This window comes from Lepisosteus platostomus, chromosome 12, assembly GCF_059453375.1.
Source record: "Lepisosteus platostomus isolate fLepPlt1 chromosome 12, fLepPlt1.hap1, whole genome shotgun sequence".
NCBI classification, from domain to species: Eukaryota; Metazoa; Chordata; class Actinopteri; order Semionotiformes; family Lepisosteidae; genus Lepisosteus; species Lepisosteus platostomus.
In genome coordinates this window covers 8,428,657-8,451,068 of record NC_142622.1, presented here as the reverse complement: position 1 = coordinate 8,451,068, position 22,412 = coordinate 8,428,657, and the positions used below count along the sequence as shown (strand labels likewise).

At 41.5% G+C, this 22,412-nt stretch overlaps 2 protein-coding genes and 1 non-coding gene across 6 annotated transcripts in view; 2 read left to right on the top strand and 1 right to left on the bottom strand.

Moving 5' to 3' along the window:
* The first annotated feature begins 4,949 nt into the window (after positions 1 to 4,949).
* rpl30 (ribosomal protein L30) lies at positions 4,950 to 9,024 on the top strand. The gene is made up of 5 exons (XM_088600779.1): positions 4,950 to 5,056; positions 5,172 to 5,220; positions 6,726 to 6,871; positions 7,745 to 7,875; positions 8,929 to 9,024. The coding sequence occupies exons 2-5, from the start codon at positions 5,200 to 5,202 to the stop codon at positions 8,976 to 8,978; spliced, it is 348 nt and encodes a 115-aa protein (XP_088456905.1). The 5' UTR covers positions 4,950 to 5,056; positions 5,172 to 5,199; the 3' UTR covers positions 8,979 to 9,024.
* On the top strand, positions 8,474 to 8,606 carry LOC148651014 (small nucleolar RNA SNORA72). The gene has a single exon (XR_015925820.1). It is a non-coding gene; the product is annotated as a small nucleolar RNA SNORA72 (small nucleolar RNA).
* Positions 9,025 to 9,723: 699 nt separating the features above from the next.
* The window catches only part of LOC148651012 (matrilin-2-like), a 26,947-nt gene continuing 14,258 nt past the window's right edge, over positions 9,724 to 22,412 (bottom strand). For 2 of the 4 annotated variants that reach the window (XM_088600774.1, XM_088600777.1), the window contains exons 6-14: positions 21,822 to 21,944; positions 20,997 to 21,119; positions 20,355 to 20,477; positions 15,566 to 15,688; positions 14,775 to 14,897; positions 13,763 to 14,176; positions 13,027 to 13,179; positions 11,133 to 11,223; positions 9,724 to 10,501 (exon numbers count right to left, since the gene is read on the bottom strand). In XM_088600774.1, the coding sequence (XP_088456900.1) occupies positions 10,444 to 10,501; positions 11,133 to 11,223; positions 13,027 to 13,179; positions 13,763 to 14,176; positions 14,775 to 14,897; positions 15,566 to 15,688; positions 20,355 to 20,477; positions 20,997 to 21,119; positions 21,822 to 21,944 (1,331 nt within the window). In that variant the 3' untranslated portion in view covers positions 9,724 to 10,443. Of the gene's footprint in view, positions 10,502 to 11,119; positions 11,224 to 13,026; positions 13,180 to 13,762; positions 14,177 to 14,774; positions 14,898 to 15,565; positions 15,689 to 20,354; positions 20,478 to 20,996; positions 21,120 to 21,821; positions 21,945 to 22,412 lie in introns of those variants that run through there. The other 2 variants (XM_088600776.1, XM_088600775.1) reach the window with 2 other exon arrangements.

The window sequence follows — 22,412 nt, the reverse complement described above, 5'->3', positions numbered from 1 at the left end:
TGACTGTTGCAACTCGTGTATCTTAAGTAATAACTGCGTAATTATTCTGGATTCATCCTCTCAATCCTATCATTTTAATGTAAAAGTATTATTTGATCTGAAGTCAAACATATGCCCGGATAAAACAAAACTCCATACTTAAGGTCCAGTCTTTACACGTTGTTCTGCGTTAGTTCTCACTGAGAAACCAGATTGCCAGCAGGTCTGTCACCCTGAAACTCACAGCAGGCAGCCCCCTGAAGCTCAGCAGGTGTGAGCCTGGTCTGTACCCGGAATAGAGACTCCTGGGAAAAACTAAGGCTGCTGCTGGAAGAGGAGTTAGTGGGGCCAGCAGGGGGCGCTCACCCTGCAGTCTGTGTGGGTCCTAATGCCCCAGTATAATGACGGGGACGCTATACTGTAAAAAGGTGCCGTCCTTTGGATGAGAAGTAAAACCGAAGTCCCGTTAAAACCGGGCGTTTCTTGAAAAGAGTATGGGTTTTAACCCCAGTGTCCTGGCGAAATTTCCCCCTGACCTTTACCAATCCTGGCTTCCTAATAATTCCCATCTCTGAACTGGCTTCATCACTCTGTTCTCCTCCCCGCTGAGAGCTGGTGTGTGGGGAGTGTACTGGTGCACTATGGCTGCAGTCACACCATCCAAGTGGGGCTGTGCACTGGTGGTGTTGGAGGGGGGTCCCCATTTCCTGTAAAGCGCTTTGGGTGGAATGTCCGGAAAAGCGCTATATAAGTGTAAGCAATTATTATTATTATTATTATTATTAGATTAGACATGCGCGATTCCTGGGATGAGTCTTATTGACTGACAACCATGGGGAGGTCAATAGAACTAGAAATAACAAAGAGCTTCCTCTTGATCCTAAATCCCACCTGCCTTTTGCTTTCCCTGCATTTGCTGCAAGTGTAACATTGGTCCCTTATGGTTTATTTCATAATATGCAAAGCTCAATCTTCATTCACCACTTGGATTGCAGAGGGGCTCTGGTGTGTCAAATGATTGTCGTGTTGCCATCAAACCCCTAGCAGACGTTAGGCCTCAAGTCCCTCAGGCAGCTCCAGTTCACACCAAGTGGACATTTTCAAGGACCTGCTGTTGACTGTCATCGACCCTCATTCATTAACGAGCCTTCACTCTGCTGAAATGAAACTCAACAAAGGGTGCAAGCAGACCGAAAAACAAACAGTTTTGACAGGTGTCAGTTTGTAAGGAGCCTCCATACATTTTAGTATAAAAGTCGTTTGAATCGCAAGGTTGACACCCTTTTCCCATGAGTTACCATTGTCCCAGGGGTGATTCCTCAGTTCCAGTTCTCACACCATACAGTTATACCTCTAGGTGTGTACAAGCACACACTGTCCTACTGTGTGAGGGAAGCCTTTAGCTGCTCTGCAAGCTCCATCTGCAAAGGGGACCCCCCCTTCAACAAGGACACCTCAATACTCCTCTCTCAAACGGAAGAGGGACAGGTCTTCAATGCCTGACTTAAGGAGAGTCAGGCATTGAGAGTTGTGCTGAAAAACTCACAAAGTGAGCAAGCTAGGTCTCCAGGAACTCCGTGGTAGGAAGGAATGAAAAACACATCAGGTCCTTAACAGGTAAACCTACTTCTCACAGAATAAATGCACAGCTGGCATTTCTCTTCAGCTTGTGCTCCACAACTATGTTATTTTTTATGACAGATGCACCTTTCCAGGGAATTTGCTCTGTCGAAAAGGCTGTTGAGTGGATTCACGGGAGGCAGCACTCAGCGCACAGATGTTAACCAGACATGACAGTAACCTGGGTGTGGAAACGCTAGGCGCTCCGAGTTTTTTAGCATCCAAATACCTCTCATTGTCTTTGCACAAAGGCTGTCATTTTCGATCACAGAAGTGAACCAAGAGTGCAAACAAGCAGGAGACTTTAAAGCCCAGCAGTCAGATCCATCTGTCCAGTACAATTAGTGCACTGCAGCAATGGGCAGAAAACAGATCCCTTTGCACGTCATGGCAGAGAGCAAGAGAGAGCGAGGGGGAACATGATGGAAGAAGGGAAACAAAATAGAACATGTTTTTTAAGCTGTAAAAATAAAACAATGATTGCTTTCGTTCCCTTCAGTATATATCATACAGGCAGGCAGACACAGGTTTCATTATTTTCTAGGTTATCCCAAATAACCTGACTGTTGTTATTAAATCCCAGTCTGTTACATAAATCAAACATTATAGGACTCATTTATTTCCGCAGATTTTCTGAGAAACCAGCTGTGGTGTTCCACTAGAAATGGCATTCTTTTTCATTTCCTCTGTGCAATACATGACATCTATTTCATTTTGGCTAACTGCTTGCGATCTTGTGTCTGTTGTTAAAAAATATGATTAATGTCAAATTTGCTGCAACAGTTTTTCTGAATTTTGGAACAGCCTAGAGTTCACAGGTGCTATTTTATTGCCATAAAGCTCAGACATTGTTTTCTTGGTGAGAGCTGGCCGGTAGGAACACTACACATAAATACAAGACTTTGTTATAATGCGGTGGCTCTGTGGATAAGGATCTGCACCTGTGGCTAGAAGGTTGTTGGTTCAAATCCTGCAGCTGGCAGAGGAATCCTACTCTGTTGGGCCCCTGAGCAAGGCCCTTAACCCCAACTGCTCCAGGGGTGCTGTACAATGATTGACCCTGCTCTCTCCCTGTCTGTGTGTCTCATGGACACACAAGTTGCAGTATGTGAAAAGACAGATTCAATGCAAGACCTTGTAAAGGGTTAATAAAGTGATGTTATTATTAATATCCTGTCTTGTTCTGAACAACATCTGGCTCCTTCATTTTTTTTCCTGTTTGAATTGGCTTCTTATTTATTTAAATGCAACTTCAAGGAAAACAGCAGAATCGACAGGAAAAAAAACAACATATTTTTGGATATATAGTTAGAGCTGTGTACTGTGCATATCCACCTTAGTTCCTGGCAACTGTAACGCAGAATAAAATCAGTGTACGTGTTCTTATATTTCGTCATGTTCTGAAAGCAGCCATTTTCCATGTCACGTAATAACGTGCTATTTAATATCAAATCTCTTTCATGAGACAGTTTCTGTCAGCCTGTTTAACATCAAAATCGAGTTCTCTGAGACAAGGGAAGCTGTAAAGACAATACCGTTCGGAGTGTATTGGTCAGAATTCCGACAAAGTCAGCAAGAAATACGTGTAACTACCTACTGAACTTAAATTAAAATTAAAAAATTGAGAACACATTGAGGAAAACCTGAAAAACCCTCACGTTTTTGTTTAATGAAAATAAAGAGTTAGAATTTCAGTGCATTTTAGTGCACTATTCAGTTTATTTTTAATACCTCACATAACGCAAATGCAAAACAAATCTATTGAGCAACAACCCAATAGAGTATCATCACTTTTTAGTGTACTAACCTGAAAACGGTATAACGCCATCTGGTGGACTGTAGTATAGGACCTGCTTACAAGTATCCCGCTAAATGAAAGGATATACTGTATAAGAGTGCCCCCAACAGTATTGGAACAGTGTGGTCTATACCGGGAAAATCCTGACAGATAAGAACAACTCAAAAGTTTTTATTTTTATTTTTGATAAGGTCAGTACAGTTCTTGGGTGGCACTGTGTCACAGTGGTTGTCATGCTGCCTTGCAGTGTTTGGGTGCCGGGTTCAATTCTCTGCCTGGAGTACTGTCTGCGTGGAGTCTGTATGTTCTCTTCCTGTCTGCATGGGTTCTTCCCACAGTCCAGATGTCCAAAGACATACTGGTGGGTTAACTGGCTTTTGGGAAAAACGGGCCCTTTTGTGAGTGTGTTTGTGTCTGTGTGTGCCCTGTGGTGGACTGGTGTCCTGTACAGGCTGTCTCTCCTGTGACCCGGACTTGGAAAAAGCCGAAAATGGATGGAAGGAATCCAGTTGTAATCATTTGGGCCAATTGAACCAATTTCAAAAGTACTGAAACTCTTTAGTTTGAAGGGGCAAAATGTATGGAGACTTCATACAGAGGTCTTTATTGGTCATGTGTTTGTGGTTTATTAGGCCCCTACCATGAAAAGAAAGAGCTGTGAACATCCTATCAACCTGTCTGATTTGTTCAACCCAGGAAGTATTCCATCTACTTCACTGGAGTGCTGGATACAGAGGGTGCCCCCTCATATGTAAAGCACTACCTAAATGCAATTATTATACGTCTCTGAAATGTGGGGAACAGCAGCACATGCAGAGCTGGGAGAAGCTGTAAAACTGCTGTGAAAGCACTGTCGAGTGACATGAAGAATGAAGCTTCGCTGAAAATGTGTCTGCACCTCGGGACTGGGAAACCTTGCTCAAGATGACTACTCCACTAGGGCATGAATGTAAATAACGTATCCGAGGACTCTCAGAGAGATCTGTGAGGTGATCAACATGCTCTTAACTGCCATCGTCTCCAGTCATTAAACACATAAAGTCATTTCAGCCTATGGTAATACAATAGACACATAAGGTCCACATTACAAGTGTGCATTACTTGGCTTTTTAATTCAAGACATTTGTATTCCAGAAGGTAATTATACACAAGGGAATGTATTTTTCCCTTAATCACTTGGGAACACTTCTGTACAAGTATTTGGCTCTGATAATATCGGCAGATACACAGCACGTTTCCACGCACGGATCTATTCGCTGATTAACTCTCAAACATCAATCTAAACAAACAATCTGTTCACAGCCGAAACCTGTTTTTTCTTTTCTTCACTTCTCAGCATCGAATACATCTTGACTTGTTCCTCAACATTAACCGAAGAGACTATGTAATTTTCGTTAAAAGTAAAATTCAGATGCACATCAGAGAGCGTCCCTGAGCCTCCGTTAGGATTTGGGATAAGAAGCGTTCTCTGACGTCTTTGAGACTCACGACATGCTGGCCAATCAGATGCCCAGTTCCTGTCGGGAACGTCTCGTGGCTCGAGCCATTTCCTGCTTTCAGACTCGCCCTCTCGCGAGGCTGGCGCGAGCCTGCAGAAGGGCTGGGCATGCTGGGAAATCTTTCCTTTCTCTCTGCGGCCATTTTTGACGTGCAAGTTCGGTAAGTTGCGCTCCGGATTTTGTTATTAATTTATGATGGATTTTCGAGCCCGCCGAGGGGTTGATGCCGCGTTTTAGCGAAAACGAGTTTCTTACCTCTTGTGTTTTGTGTTTAGGGTGGCCAGAACGCACTGAACCGCGAAAATGGTGGCCGCCAAGAAAACGGTGAGTTTGAGAGCTGCAGCCGGTGGGGATGTCTGGCGCTTCACGTGGAGCCGATGTCTTTAGGCCACGTATTGGGAGTTTGTCCTTTCTGTTAGAATTTATTTTTTTCACTGTGGAACACATAGTGTGAAATAACGAGGGGAGTTAATAAGGCTTGAAACACTGAAAGTACATAATGTTTTGCAATTAATTGCGTATCTGTGGAAGAGCACGCCTGCTCGCTATCGGAGCTGCGGTGGTGCCCGACACTGCCTTGGGACTGCAGGCACACATTCAGTAAAGGGGATTGCTTCTGCTTGTTCTGGACCTGTTCTTTTAATGGAAAGATAGAGATTGTCACATAATAAAATATAAGTGTGGTTATATGTCGTGACCAGCTCGTATTTTGGATAATCGATATCCGATGGGTTGTTACTATTTACACGTCTTTAATAAGGGTTTGTTGTAATATCTCTCAATTACATTTGTCAAAAGGTACTTGATATTTATGAGTGTAGGAGTGATTCCCAGAAAAAAAGGACGTGCTAATATTCTGTTCATGTTAAGCGTGAAGTTTAAATACCTAGGTCATTTGTTGGCGGAATGCATCGTACTTTTACTGAATCATCGCGGAATGCCTTGCGGTCAGGCTTAAGGAGCACATTGATTACTGGGGCCTCAGTGTTCCGGGCCCTGGGTTCGATTCGGAGCTCAGCTGTCCGAGAGTGTCAGTAGAGTACATGTTCTTCCTGTGTTTGCCGGGGGCCCTGGTTCCCTCACCTCTCAGGGACACTCGGGAGATGGCAGGTTGGGCACACCAACGTGTCCCTCTTCCCAGAGCGGGTTTCCAGCGGGCTTCATTCCCAGTACAGCTGGTACTGGCGAGGAGCCGAGCGAGACACCTCAGGGGCTGCTGGCCAGCAGCTTTCAGTGGTCTCTAGAATAATATCCAGCTTAGGAACAAATAAGGGTTTATTCCGTGCTGAAGAGAGAAGAAAAGAAACGCAACGTTTCGGCTGTGGAGCCTTCTTCAGATGGGAAGGGTCTTCCGGCACCCGAAGAAGGCTCCACAGCTGAAACGTTGTTCCTTCTCTTTTCAGCAGGGAATAAACCTTTACTTGTTCCTTTGCAGCCGATGCACCTCCCTACTTGAAGAACTTCATCTTGTCCACTTAGGCCAGTGACGAGTTCAGTTAGGTAGCTTAAGAGCACAGGTGGAGGAAAAAACAGAAGCCCTCTGACTCTGTAGAGTATAAGGTCCAGTCCTGGTCCTTGTGGGTGTTCAAGGTCCCTGTTAAAGACCAGCACCCTAAGAACTGGGAGAATCTAACCTGGTGCAGTTAAGCCAGTGATGAGTTGGGTAAGTATTTAAGTAATGATCTGCACAGTGTAAACACTGGACACCCCTGCTATAGAGAAATAGACCCAGGGGGCAGATGGGCTTCCTCTCACTCATGGCCTTTATGTCCCTTTGCTGCATTTCCTGAGGATTTCATGAACGTTATGTATCATTTTCCTGCTCACAGAAAAAGTCTCTGGAGTCCATCAACTCCCGGCTCCAGCTGGTGATGAAGAGCGGTAAATATGTGCTGGGGTACAAACAGACTCTGAAGATGATCCGCCAGGGCAAAGCCAAGCTGGTCATCCTAGCCAACAACTGCCCCGCCCTCAGGTAAAATCTAGTAGTGATTGAAGGCTGTCAGTCTTCCTCAGTCACTTAGGTTTAACCCAGGAATCTGGCTTCGGTTTGGCTTTTTCATTGGTATTGAATTTATAGAGCAAAGTTAAATGCAGGTAAGAAAGGCAAATATAGATCATTAGCAGTAGGTCGTTTTCAACATTACTGTCATTAGTTGTAGTCATGTTTTAACATTGACACATATATAAAAAGGGCATGAATGCATGAACAGGAATAGTGGTAGTAGTCTGAAAACTCACATGCCTGAGACCTGTGGAGTCCGTTTCCATTCCTGTGTTTTAATGCTGGTCAAACTGAAGTTGATGATGGGGAGGGGGGGGGGTTCTTATTTATTCTTAACAGTTAATATTTAACTGTGTCTTGTGGAGCCTTCTCATTATTTTTTTCTTGCTGGGCTCAAGTTCCAGCAGGTAAAAAAGGGAGAGGTGTTGTACTAGAAAGTGCTGACCAGTTATGGTGGTAGAGGATAGATGTGCTCTAAATACAGACAGCTGGCCACGTCGTTGTGTTTCTTGCACACAAAAGCAAAAATAAGATGTGTAGAGCAAAGAGTTGCCCTGTTGATCTTCTTAGTACTTCAATTACTGCTCATAGTGTTGCTTCAGAAGTTGGAATGCTTTAATGAGGTTATTTAAGGAAGCTTGATCTTAAGGTTTTTGCAGTGTTTTTGGTGTGGCTTCACAGAGCTTGAGCCTTGGTAATTTAATTCTTCATGAACGCCATTCTACGTCACTATTCTAAGATTTAAAAGCCAAAACTGAACCCAGGGAGCTGTTTTTTTTACAGTTGCTTTGTTCTTACCATGAATCTTGCTTGTTTTGTAATGTTAATGTTGTATCCCTGCAGGAAATCAGAGATTGAGTACTATGCCATGTTGGCCAAGACTGGCGTCCATCATTACAGTGGAAACAACATTGAACTTGGCACAGCCTGTGGTAAATACTACAGAGTATGCACACTGGCTATCATCGACCCTGGTGAGTTCATGTTTTCTATCTCATGAGACCTGTGTGGGAATGCTGAGGCTTTTAGCTAGCAGCAATACTTTAGCTATTGAAGTATATACTTCATTTAGAATGTGCTGAAATGCATCAAGGGTATTAAATGTGCTATAAGCCTGTTCAAAGAACATATGATCATAAACTGAAGTTTGAAAGCATTCATTTTTTAAATCTTCCCAACAAGATCTGTTCCATAATTTGAGAGCACTATTATCGTAGGCTCAACACCCATCAGTGCAGCAATTTAGAAATTCTGGGCTATATTGTCATTTTGATTAGAATTTTAGCCATATCGGTATTGGATTTTCTTAAACCAGGTGTTTTGTCATTCCCAATGCCTCTGATGTTATGATGGCAGCAAATTTAAAGCAGAAGGAAAGAGGATTAAATTTCTCATTGGTGTTGAGGCTTTCTCAACTAATGGAAATGCCATTCAGAAAGGATTAAACCAATATAAATCTGGCAAAACCTCTTAACAGGCTAAAAGTATGAAATTAATAATTTAGTATAGGAGCATTGTTCAGCAATTTTTCAGCTCATCAGTACCTGCACTTGGATTAGGAATTGCCATTCTCTGCGAATAATTCTCGCCTGTTTGGTCTGTCTGTGATCAGATCAGGGCTAGACATTCGCTATATAAACACCTTCAGAGTGTCCACAGAACTGGCTTGGTGTCTTTTCTGTTTTCAGTACTGCTGGTTACATTTAGATGTGCAGTCTTGCTAGACATATTCGATAGTTATATATTTAGCAATAAACTGCTGTGGATTTGCATACCATAATTTAATAATTTACTTTTAAAAAGGTACTACAGGACACTACATGTTAAAAAAATCCTTTAAATTTTATGTAGTCCTTTTGTTTTCATGATTCTTTCAAAATACAACCATGATTTTTTAAAGTACACTTTTTGAAAACCTTAGAATGCTTTTTTTTGCTAGAGATTTTAACTTATTGTGCATAATAGCAGATAACAGTTGGATAAACACTGGGTCACAGTTTACCTAATTTTGCTTTTATTCTTCATAGGTGACTCCGACATCATCAGAAGTATGCCAGAGCAGCAGGGCGAGAAGTAAAGTCACCTTTTCCCAAATTGTTATAAATAAAACCAGTGGAAAGAAACTTTATTGTGGTTTGGATTTGATGTTAATATCTGCTCTTCTCCGGTTAATTCTTTTATGCCCAATATCTGAAGTAGGAGTTTGCTTAGGAGGGTTGTAAAAAGGCCACATTACATATCAGAAAAATTAAAATGTCAAAAGGTAGCTTTTTATAGGCATCTTTATTAAACAGTTATCCTAATGTAGGATTAAGAGGTGCCGAGTTTTATTTAAAAACTACATTTTGAAACGGTAATTTGAGAAAAATGTGCTGCCACTCAAGATAGACTTAGATTTGTTAAACTGAATATTTTGTTTGGTACAAATTGGATGATGCTTCATGAGGATAGTCCCTTTCAGCTCTGGATACAGTGAGTTTCTTTCTGTGCAAGAAGTTGGGTACAGTTTGCTACAAATACTCTAAGATGGTCAGACTGCAGGACAGATTGGTCTCTTTGTAATCACACTATTCCTTTAGTTTCCCATGTTCTGATTTGGGAGAGTGTGGATTTCCAGTGATGTTCTTAACTGGAATCTTTGATTCCAGTCCAAATTGGATAACTGATGACGTGAGATCAAGTGCTAATAGGGCACTTGTAGGACAGAAAGAAAAGGGGATTTAAAGACTGTTTATATAATTAAATACTGTCACTTTTACTGGCAATTACATAGAAATTAGCAAGCAGGCATTTTTAGATAAGTTAGAACTCAGTACACCAGGTAGATATAAAAAAAATATTTATTTGTATATAGCAATATGAAAAATAGTTCAGAAATTCTCACTATCAATGGAAACCCACATTTAAGAGCAAAAACTATGAAACATTTCAATAGAAGCTTAAGCTGTAAACTAAGTTCAGGACAAGTCTATATAGATAAAAATTGTAGCACCATGGTGAGGAGGAATTTATATTATTACCCATTTGGGGTTGTAAGGCTTCTTCAAAGTGTTGGGAAAGGTGGGGTTTCTGAACCATTTACTAGATCAACAAAGCAGTTTTTAAGCATGTTAAATGACTATTACCCAAAACTTTCAAGAAATGATCAGTATCCTCAGCATTATTTAATCACATGCCTTTACTTATCCTACCAACATATTCTGGTGGTTCCTGTGCGGATGGAATACATTAGTCATGAGTTTCTCCTTATTGTCAGGTGTACCAATATTGATTTCACATATTAATTACATTACATATATTTAAGCACATTTCAGATGGATTACAGTAGCTGCAGTTAATGCAGTCCTTTTATCATTGCTGTTGCCTAAACCTGCTAATTTGTAATAACTAAAAGCACTTTAAGGAGTATACATATTTTTGTCAAATAGCTTGATCTCTGGGATAGTTGATTAACCGTGAAGTCTTGTAAGCAGGTCACATTCTCAAGACAATGCATCGAAATGTTTGAATGTTGCATAAAAGTGTTGTATTACTCCTGGGGATTAGTTGTATCCAAGGCGGTTTTCCAAAAATTCCAGTCTCTGCATCATCTTCTCCAGTATTAAGAGAGTTAAGGAGATGACCTTACATCTTCAACAATTAAAATACAATTTAAGTAACAAAAGATGTGAAGTTCATAGAAAACAGCTCTGGTTTTCTTGTACCAAAGATTTTGGAAGGTGGTTTGATTTCTGAATCTTGATTGTCCTCTTTAGGAGTTTAAAGTCTCAAGTCTCGAATTCTAACTGAGAAGTAGACATGCATGTGCTCTTCATCTCTGTTTTTCATTTCCCACTTTGATTAGGCATAAAGCTTAGGTTGACCATACCATTTGCCCCAATTCATTCCCTCCTAACATCAGCTTCCCTGAGGCCAAAAAAATGAAGCATAAGAGCAATACTGTTCTTAAGTGCTCTCTTCTTACAGGGTTGTGTTCTAAGTCTGTTGCTTCATGCACTAAAACTTGGTAACCTGTGGTCTGTCAGTCTGCACTATTGCATGGGAACAGGTCAGCAAAGTGTTTTCTATGTGGGCGCCTGCAGGCACATTGAGTATCTGCTCTGCCTTGTGTATTTCTGAAATCTAAGCAAATATCTTTAGAGATCCGAGTCCTCAGTATACTTACTTGTGGGATACGGTGAACAGGAATAAATCGATACCTATTCCTCTGTTTGCCTGTTAAAGGATATGTCTCTGCGTCAGCTTCCGCATTTGCTCACGGGCCTGGTTCTGGAAGGCTATTAAGTTGTCACACTTACACTGATCCTCCCCAGAAGGCTTTTCTGTCAAAAATAAAACATTGAGAGGTGCTGAAAGCAACCCATTGAAAAGAGAAGGCAAAGCAATAGTTTCTCAATACTATCAATCATCCTGAAGTTTGCTGGTGTGAATCTTAATATCATTAACATTTTTAATTGGGTGCTTCATTTTAGATGCAGTTATCCAAGGAACAGTAAGAAATTAGCATAAAGGTTACACTAGAGGGGATCCTCTGTCACTGCAAAACTGTGCTTCCAGAAAGCAGTTTATCCTAGTGTCGGGATTCAATCCCATACAATGCTGGCTACCAGTAATATTTTAGGACTGCTCGATCAAGAAAGCAGTTTATAATGGTGTATGTAGCATGGATCCCCATTCAAAGTCTCTCCTCTCTCTCCAACTCCTGCAAGAGAACTCATTCTGGTTTTACTGTATTTTTTTTTACCTCAACAGCACACTTCAGACAAAATAAAACCACCCTACAAACATTACAGAACTCAGTTTACACTGGCTGCAAGTAGATACCCAAGACGCGACAGTGCAGGTGTGCTTGCCCTCCCAAGAGGAGACGCCAGTCTGTCCCAGGACTGTGTAGAACGGGACACTTTTAGAAGACAGAACTGGTCAGGCCCGACCAGATTGTCTTCTGCCGATAGGAGGAAACTTATGTCACATCTTATGGGGTGAAAACCCCAGAGATGGATGCCCGAGATGGGATTTAAAACGGATACATTTCAGTCACAATTTCAGGGTCTTCCATGATGCCTGTATGCCTTACTGAAAATATTACGAATACATATATTTTTATAGCTGGCAGTATCATTCAGTTGAGAACAGAAATGAGGTTTAAATGAAATATGTTTAGGCCAACCGGAGAAAGAGCACTTAGTATTACAGCAGAATATCGCAAGATTGGTTTGTAACTGAAATGCACAATTTTCCCTCAGCCTTGATATTTTACCAGCAGAGGGCAGAAGAGGACTACAGCTGAGAACACGGGGGTGATTGACACTGGGGAAACAAACATTTTGTTAGATAATGGAGCTGCATTTCTTGAGAACCCCAGGAACACCTATAAATCATGTGCTAAGCTGGTTTTCAGCAGCAAAATAGAGTATGTAGCAATCTGGGAATTTGAGAAGAATTACGTTAACTTCAAGCGGGAGATCTCAAATGGAAAAGTACTCAAAGATACAAATGTACAGACCTTGTTTTTTTTATCTGAAAAAACAGCTGTCAGTAACTGCATTTTTTTCCCCAGAACTTAAAACTGCAGGATGATAATCCATTCAGCATCCTCTGAACATTTGTGTTGATTTTTAAAACAGCATTATTACAGTGTTTTAGAGAAGTGCTTTATGTAAAATGCTCAAGGCTGTCATTGTAAATGAGAATCTGATCACCATTGACTTACCAGGTTAAATAAAAAAAACAAAATCAACATTAAGAAACCAAATAAAAACATGGAAAGGAATATGGAAGACAAACTTGCAAAATATTTTTTAAAATTGTAATGGTTAAAAATATGTCGTTTTGTGTTCTTTAGTTGCAGTAGTTATAGAGCAAGATGAGTCATGATTTCATTACTTTCCATAATTCTTAATAAAAAAATAATTAGATTTGTCCTGTGTGAGCTAATACATTAAAATGACCAGTGGTGGAAGAAATTCAGTTTGAAAGATCATAGTCAGGGCAATAGCTCAAAACACCACACAAATTCTTTATGTTCTGCCTCATTTGGCATAACAGCACTTCAGACACACACTAGCTTTGATGTTCTTCAGAAACCCTGCTACCTAACATTTAACATCTTAATGCACGGGTACCTTCACAAATCCTTGCTTTCAGCTTTTCAGCAATTTCACCCATGTGGCCAAAATCTTCCGCATAATACAGGTGCTTCTCCTTGGGCTCCGATGCGATTTCTCTCAGCTCCTCTTCTATGGCCTTGCCAACTCCTACTGCGTACATGGTGATGCCTGGTGAAATTAAAGGGGACAGGCAAGCGCATGGGAGACCGACCCGAGAACATGAAGGTTACAAAGGAGAGGAGGATTCAGACCATCTGGCCCATTTGGTAGTCAGGAGCTCAACAATGCTGGGATCCTGGCCAGCCGTTTCATGAACTGGTATTGGCAACAACAACATGGCGGGGTCACTTGTCCATACTGCCACAACCCTTTGCACAATGTGTCCCCTGTTCTGATGGAAGGATCTCATCCAGCTTTTTCTTGCAAGAAGCCAGGGATAATCGGCTTCAACCACACAGCTGGGCAGCTGGTCCCACACTCCCACAGCCCCCTGGGTAAAGAAGCGCCTCCTGTCGTTGGTGTACATGCTGAGGGAGAGTAGGGCCGTGGTAAGGCCCCTCTCTGGCCTTGTAACCTTGATGGCTTAGACGCACAGGAGCTGTGAGGCCACAGCGCTAGCTATTGGAAAGTCATTGTAATCCTGCAAGTAGTCTGAACCCAGCAAAGTTTTGTTAGAAAACATTAATAATTCTGCAGACGTTATGCTATCTGTAGAAAAGCTGTTGAAAAGCTCATGCCGACCAGACGTTACCGGCTTCCTGTGCTTTGGCCGCCCATTCCGAGACGTCATCCTGCGAGCGCCCGTCTGTGAAGACGATGCTGACTTTGGGCACCTGTGCCGACGCCGGCCGCGCCCCCTCTCGGGTGGAGAAGCTGTTCTCAAACATGTGGCGCAGGGCTCTGCCCGTCATGGAGCCCCGGCCCATGTAGCTGACCCGGGACACGGCCTCCTTCACCTCCTGGCCGGAGCGGTGCTGGCCCAGGGTGAACTCCGTGCGCACCTTGGTGGAGTACTGCAGCAGCCCCACTCGGGCCGCCGCTGGGGAGACGTCCAGGGAGCCCACGATCCCGGCGACGAACTGCTTCACCAGTTCGAAGTTCGTGGGGCCCAAGCTCTTGGAGCCATCGATCACGAACACCAGGTCGATCACACCCTCGGCACACCCTGAGGCGGATGGGAAGAAGAGGCTGGTTGACACGAAGGGTGTCTCCGTCTCACGGTTCACCACTTCAGCACTTACAGATCGTCTGCCCACATCTGTCCTCGCCAGACAGCCACTGAGCTCTGAATCACCTATGAGATGTGACTTTGTGACTTTACTTCAAAGGGCAATATGTGCCACCATCAAAGGCACTAGGGATGTTTTTAGGAAAATGGAACACCCTTGCAAAGGACAAATGGCAAGAGCATCTGCCGAGTGAGATAAAGGACAGATTGTAACATCTGACAAACTGCGTAATAAAAAAACACAGTTCTAAAAACATAAAGCACCAGTCTGCTTAAGGATACTTATACAAGGCTTGTAATCTCTTACCTGAACATGCTCTGCTCTTCCTGGCTACAGCCATGTGCAGGATTTAAAAAAAAAACACAAAACGAACATGCGTACTTTGCAATATTCTACAATGTCATAGAAAGCTCAGGATGCCAAGTGTTTTAGAAACACCTCTGGCTGTAGAAGGACAGCAGTGAAAAGCACAGTTGTGCATGAAGCAAAACTGGGACAAGTCCCAAACCGGCAAGTGAGCTGGGCGGTACTCACGTCTGCAGCTCTTTCTGTCCTCAGCCAGGGTGTATCCCTCAAAACACTTGCAGGTGTAGGAGTCCTCTGTGCTGACACAAATGTGCTCGCACCCATGGACAATTGTCTGACAGACATCCCTGACTGGAAGAAACAAGTCAGCAACAGCCATTTCTGGTTTCTAAAAACTCCCAAACATGCATCAGTTCAAACATCTTTTTTACCCTATGCAGATTATCAGTAAGACAGCACACTTGGAGTACCTTGTTATTCTCAACTCAACTGCAGTACATTACTGAGATCCTTGTTATTGATGTGAAATGATGTGATGTCTTCATGTACAGCTTCTTTTGTTGGAAGTTTGATTTGGCTTTTTGATGTTACAGCTGTATTCTTAGCTTTGCACAGCGGCATCAAACAAGTGTAGGGACCAATAGCGTAGCACTTGTTGCACTTTTAATTGCCCTCAGTACATTTACTAAAAACATTTTCATTTTTTGCTTCTTTAGAACATTCATTATAGTTTCTTATCTGTTATTCTTTATCTATGGTTGCTTTGTTAAATTCTGTAACTGCAAAATGCTGTAAATGCAAAGCCACTCTGATCATCTGCAAGTAGGAAGACAAATTCCAGTCTCTTCTTAATTCTAAAGTCATACACAGGATATGCACCTGTAAATAAGCTTCCAAAGAACTGTGAACAAAAAGTAGTACAAAAATTCATTGGAAATAATGTTTAATTCTAAAACTACCTGAAGTGTTCAAAAACCACTAATTTCAATGGATGATGTCTGTGAAAGACAGTGACTTACTTCTGCAAGTTTTCCCATCATCATTAAGAGTGTAGCCCTCAAAGCACTGGCAGATATAGGAGCTGTCCGTGTTCAAGCACAAATGCTCACAGCCATTGGCAACTGTAGCACAGTAATCCATTCCTGCATCAGAGTAACATCAGCCCAGGGAGAGCAAAAAGCAGTCACATCTTTTGGAGGTTGTTACGGGCCAAAGCAGAAGCATTTAGCAAAGCAGATTAAAAAGCAGACACAGAAAAAAAAACCTGGACATTGCAGAAATAATAGCTCTGTAATAATAGTCATAATGTGGCTGTCATATTGAAAGCTGCCATTTTGATCCATTCCCTGCTCTCCGATTCGTGGATGTGAACTACACTTTCATTTCTGAAAGACCCTCTTCCAAGGTTACAAAATCTTTATATCACCGTTCACCTTTTATACCACCAAAAGCATCTCTCCCGCCAAGTAAGGCCTTTTGTGGTAGCCGTGGAAAGATACAGTATTATTAACTTTAATGACACTTTGTGCTTTTCCCTTAATTGTTCACTTTTCATGTCATATCCTGTTAGAATGTTTGTTTGGTTACAGCATCTGTATGTTCTAGTCTACACTCTTTACCGATTGGTTCATAATGAGGCAGAAGCATGTTCTGTTTTTGCATTTCATCTTTGCTTTGTATTCATAAATATCACACAGATGCTTAATTCTTTAATTACTACAGTGTTGCCACAGTGCAAAATTAAGATTTGGAAAAAAACATTTTAATTCATTACAAGTCATTAATGTCCATTAATGTCTTTAATTCACAAAATCTGATTGTTAAATTAATATATTTTATTTTAAATCATGTTACTAGTACATTTTGTTATTAAATGTACAGTATATATATCTACTTTATATATCAAAAAGTCAAAATAGATTATTTTATTAGGTATCTGGATTAAGAATTTGAAGGAACATATAGGAAGACACTGTGCCCATGAAGTCTATAGAAAGAGAGGCTTTAGGTAATCCTTCAATAAAATAAAAAAAAAAACAGATCAGCTCATTTTCCACAATTTACAATCCTTTAAAAACGTGATTGTTTCCCCAAGACCCTTGCTAGGAGGATTTGTGGCTTTCCGTCCGATTTGAGGCACAATGATAACAAGGCCAGAAAGCCTCTTCTTTCACAGTAGTTGATTTAGGAAAGTGCTGAAGAACTTAGGCACTGTGTCCATAACAGCATTTCACATGCCCAGCATGTCCCATGTTCCAGGACTACTGGGGGACGTTCTCTCTTAGTGCTGCAGGTTTTTAATTCATCACTGAAGAGGTGTCTCTCATAACACTGGCACACGAAGGACTGTCGGCATTCAGGCACAAGTGCTCACAGCCATGGTTACTACCAGCACAGTTAATAAGCAGAGACAAGCCGAGTTATTACTAGGCAGCCTGTGTAATATTGTGCAATTACAGAGGAAGAGAATCTCTGCTAATTATTGCCATTTAGACATAAATATCAAAGCTATCACCAAATTGGAATAATAATAATAATAATTTCTTACACTTCTATAGCTCTTTTCTGGACACTCCACTCAAAGCTCTAATGTTGTGATCCTTGCTTTTTATAAGAGGTTTATCCATTAAACATAGTCATACTATATATATTGCTATTGAAACCAAAAGGTGATTTTGCAAAGTAATCTGTATATTATCGATTTCCAGATAGTTTTAAAATGTACATTCCTGCTAAGACAAAAAGACACCATTTTTAAAATTACCTTAGTTTTAAAAATATTGCAAAGGTTGTACGCATTTGACAGGAAAAACATTCTAAACAAAATTTTCATTCAGTAAATGTTCTAGGAAAATGAGATTAAAACAAAAAAATGAGATATAAAACAGGATACTTTCATATCCTTGACTGGCATGCCTATTAAGCCAGCCTTAAAACCACTCTCCTCTTCTTTTGCTCTGTAGTAAAATCCTCTTAATCCTTTGTGTACATTGGAATAAATATAGTCTGCTGCGGTTCAGAACATGTGACTTCTAGTCACAAGGATAACTATCTGATTCGGTTAGAACAGAACTGTGTAGAGTAAAAGCCATTAATTGTACTTTTTTTAACACAAAACGTAATTGGTTATATGCATCACTGTCTGCACTGTAAGTGACACTAATTGACACAATCTTCCTCCTCCTCATAGGAAGTATATGTTGCATGAAGTACATTAAAACACTTAATACTTAAAAAAGAAGTAGCGTACTTAATGGTTCCTCTTTAAAATTGTTAAGGAACAACGAAGATAAATGCAACTTAAAGCATGAATACAATCCAGCTTTATAAGTAAAAATCACAAATGATTGAATCTGCCAATCTGTGTTAATACAAAACTAACGGGACTTGATTGTGAACAAAAAGAAAAAAAACACTTGATTTACATAGTACAAGAAACTGCAAATCAGCATCATTGCCGAGTTATAAATGGCATTTTCTGAAATGCCCAGATTAATAGAAAAGGTTTTCCAATTTCATTTTCATCCATATATTTCCTATGGTATGTCATCAGAGAAGCAAACTGAAGTGAAATCATGGTGCAGCGCGTTAGGATAAACGTGGTATAAAAAAAGCAAAATCTGTAAGTAAAAATACAGAAATAATTACACCTTCTCAACACTACATCTCGGAAAACAATGCGAGACCATTGTGAAAGTTAACATACAGTAGATGTATCTTTTTGTATTCAAATACCACATCCAAGTCTAATAAATTAGGAATGTTTTTGATAGTTAATATATTTAAACAGCTCTCCTGCACAAATAAAGGACTGCCAAAAATGTCCAATTAGCATAATGTTAAGCAGCTTTTATTTATACTCTTGAAATCTTCCTGTTCCAGACTTCACTGGACAGGTGGCATTTGGAGAAACAACAGCATCTATATTTGTCTCACCCAGCATGACATCACTGAAGAGAGCTAATATTTAAACACAACTTTCTTGATTAAACTCCTTGGCTGCAGATTTTGGAGTGGAGCTTCTGATGTTTTGAAGAGTAAAAATGAATAACCACACCTAAAGAGACAAGGCAGCAATCTGCATACTAGTACCACTTGTACAACAGATGATCTAATGGTTTCTTTGTGCTTTGCTCTTCATTTTAAGGATAGATATCTGCTTTAGGAAGTCTGCCAACAGTCGCATCACCTCACATAACTCCTGGAAATGAAAGTCCTCAGTAACACAGAAATGGATTTTCTGTTATGGCACTCCACTGTGCCAATTAACAGTCAGTCAGAGTAATTCACAACAGCCAACCACTTTCATTAACGACCTGATAGCAACCAGTTTCATATTTCAATGAAAAGCAATTGACTGTGAATCTCTGTCTTTACACTGAGTCAGCTGCTTCCATTGGAACGGATTTGTATGAAATAATAGAATACATTGCACTGTACCATTCTCAAAGAAATCCCATAGTCATACTTGTATAACTGCATTAGTATTCAGAACAAAACAGTAAAACTCTTGAATGTAATCTGGTGCTGATCCTGTAATATGTCCACATTGGAATATAGTGCACAATCTAAAAGAAACTAGAGAATTAAAAAATAATTAAGATAATGATGGTTAAGCAGCCATATCACCCTGCAACTCACAACTGGCAACCCACCGAAGCTAAGCAGGTGTGAGCCTGGTCAGTACCTGGATAGGAGACCTCCTGGGAAAAACTAAGGTTGCTGCTGGAAGAGGTGTTAGTGGGGCCAACAGGGGGCGCTCACCCTGCAGTCCATGTGGGTCCTAATGCCCCAGTACAGTGACGGGGACACTATACTGTAAACAGGCGCCGTCCTTCGGATGAGATGTAAAACCGAGGTCCTGACTCTCTGTGGTCATTAAAAATCCCAGGGCGTTTCTCGAAAAGAGTAGGGGTGTAACCCTGGCATCCTGGCCAAATTTCCCATTGGTCCTTACCAATCATGGCCTCCTAATAATCCCCATCTATGAATTGGCTTCATTACTCTGCTCTCCTCCCCACTGATAGCTGATGTGTGGTGAGCGTTCTGGCTGTGTGGTGAGCGTTCTGGCGCACTATGGCTGCCGTTGCATCACCCAGGTGGATGCTGCACATTGGTGGTAATTATTATTATTATTATTATTATTATTACTGAGATACTCTAATTGAAGGTATGCATTACCTAGGGTAACACGCAGTGTTGGGATAAAAGTGCAGAGTGTATGCCAGTGTTGGTCACAGCCTAGTATGTTCTGCTCCCACTTTTTTACCTCCACTTGGCAAGAGGACGAATACATGAGTTTAAAATATTGGGCTTCCTGAATGGCCGTTGTTTTCTCATTTGAAGGCTCTGTGTGGTATTGTTATAGTTTGCAAAACATCAGGTCTGTTAGAAGTCCCCCACATGAGACGTTTTTTTTTAAACAAAATCAGCACTAAGAACTCAAATCTAGGTACAAGATTAGAACAACCAGGGTCATCCTGAAAGACTGAGTTGAAAGAAAGAGTTGCTGGGATACCTGGTGCTTTCTCATCTCTAATACCACTGTAAGGATGATTCACTAGGGATGGGTTTTGCATTTGCACTTTAATGGACATTGTTTGTACTCTGTGACTCTGAGAAGATCATATGGTTGAGTTAAAATTCATACAGAACTGCAAAAGTTCTGGCAGTGCTCGTATAATTCAATTATGAGGAGCCTTAGAGAAACTACTCCTCCAGGCAACTTACTGACACGTTACGGTGCTACAATTGCTTGTGTTCTGCAGTACAGTTGTGAACAGAAATGTGGTCAATTAAAAAACTTACTTTTACAGGTTTTGCCATCAGGGTTGAGCACATAGCCTTCATGGCATCTACACACAAAGGAGTCTTCAGTGTTAACACACTCGTGATCACAGCCATGGGTGCCCAGAGAACAGTGATCAATCTCTGAAGTGGGAAACATTAGTCAGCAGATGCTGTGAAAGGTACATTCGAATGCACTCCTTAAGATAACATTAAAACCCGGTCAGTGCCATTCAGTGGATTGCAATGGTTTCTTTGCATTGGATAATTTTGTTTATTACTTTTCAATATATTGATAATCTATTATAGAACTACAATAAACACCTCAGTATAATAGGAATTGTAATTCTCTTAACCATCTTGCACTAGATATAATTTACAAGTCGGTGAAACATGAACCTTGGGAAGATACTGAAGTTTGTCTAGTAGTGCAACCAATGGAGAATCAGTAAACATAGACATTCAATTGAAAAGTATTTTTGTAATAGAAGATGGAGAAATCTGGGCTTAATTCAGGACCCAAAATGTTATGATGTTATTCATGAGATAAGGTACAGTGCTTTTTTCTCAGGAATTCCACATGCTTTGTGGGTGAGCATAAGGCACAGACCTGCCCCTCCTCCAACCAACTGACACACCCCATCCCCCGCAGTAGAAAATTACCTTTGCACGTTTTTCCATCTGGATTGAGCCTGTAACCCTGGCGACAGCGGCAGACATAGGAGTCAGCAGTGTTAACGCACTTGTGATCACAGCCATGGGTGCCCAACGCACAGAGGTCTTCTCCTGAAGGTGAGGGAACAGGGGCAGCACCCAGGTCAAGTCATCAGAAGAATCAGATACACGTCAAATCATGTTGCACGAGTTGGCCTCACTGTGCACCACACACAACCTCTCACTGAAAGGCAGCTCTGCAACCTGCCACTGGTGTCAGAGTAATATTAGTCCGTCAGGAAAACCCATGAAGGGTCACAGAGATTTGACAGGTCAAATGGATTTGAAAGAAATGGCCACAATCAAGCAACTGCCTTTACATCTTCTACATGAAATTCAAAGATCATGTTCTAAATAAAAAGGAGAGCAAGAACATGACAAATATTCCTTGCAGTTGGATATGGGATTGATCCACCATTTCCCTGCCAAGAACTCCTCCAACACCATGTACAGCCTAAGGGATGGCTCTGAGTTTTAAAGTGGACCCTTCCAAAATGGTGACCAAGAGTTGACCTCAGCCTTCTTTTCTAGACTGCGGTGCATTAGATACAGGCTCTACGTGCATCATCTTAGCAGATGGTTAATGACATGACTCAACACAATTCCACGCTGTTTACGGCATTGTTATGCACTTCATAACACCTAAATACAACATGCCAACAACAGGTGTAAAACTGTGCCTGCTGCACCCTGCGCCTCAAGGTGGGACAGTAAGTATGTATTTGCTGTGGGCACAGTTAGCATGGGCTTCATGCACGAGTTGACCACACTCACTCCGGCAGGTCTTTCCATCGGAGTTGAGGATGAAGCCCCTGCGGCACCTGCAGATGTAGGAGTCCACAGTGTTCACACAGTCGTGCTCACAGCCATGGGTCCCCAGGTCACAGTAGTCAATCCCTGCAATGACAGCAAATGTTGGCCGGGAGTCTCTTCTCGCTGCTCACCTCATCTCGTCACCCCCTCTGTCCACCTGTCTCTTGCCCTGCCTGCTCCTCACAGCCAGATCCAATCTGCGTTCAGCTGACAGTAAATGGAGGAGATCTAACCTGCTATGTGCCTTAGACCCCTACCACTCCCTTCGCTTATCTTTTTCTTCAGTTCTCGCTTCTTCCAAATCATCCTATTACCAATCACCCAGTCTTCCACTGGCAGTCTGCAGAAACTCTTCTCTACATTATCATTCCTTTCCAACCATCCTCCCCCTTCCTCTGTCTCAGCTGATGACTTTGCTGCCCTCATCCCCTCCACATTCACTGACATCTGCAAACGCTTCATCCCTTCCTCCATCCTCACCCTCAGCCCACTCACCCTCCACTGTCTCAGTCCTCCACCGACCCTCCCTCGTTCTCTTCCTCCAGACCTCTC

Bases quoted from the DNA above. Each gene is read 5' to 3' on its own strand.
- rpl30 (XM_088600779.1), top strand. From the start codon at position 5,200: ATGGTGGCCGCCAAGAAAACG. The intron at 6,872-7,744 runs GTAAAATCTAGT...GTATCCCTGCAG, and splicing joins AACAACTGCCCCGCCCTCAG to GAAATCAGAGATTGAGTACT. The intron at 7,876-8,928 runs GTGAGTTCATGT...TATTCTTCATAG, and splicing joins ACTGGCTATCATCGACCCTG to GTGACTCCGACATCATCAGA.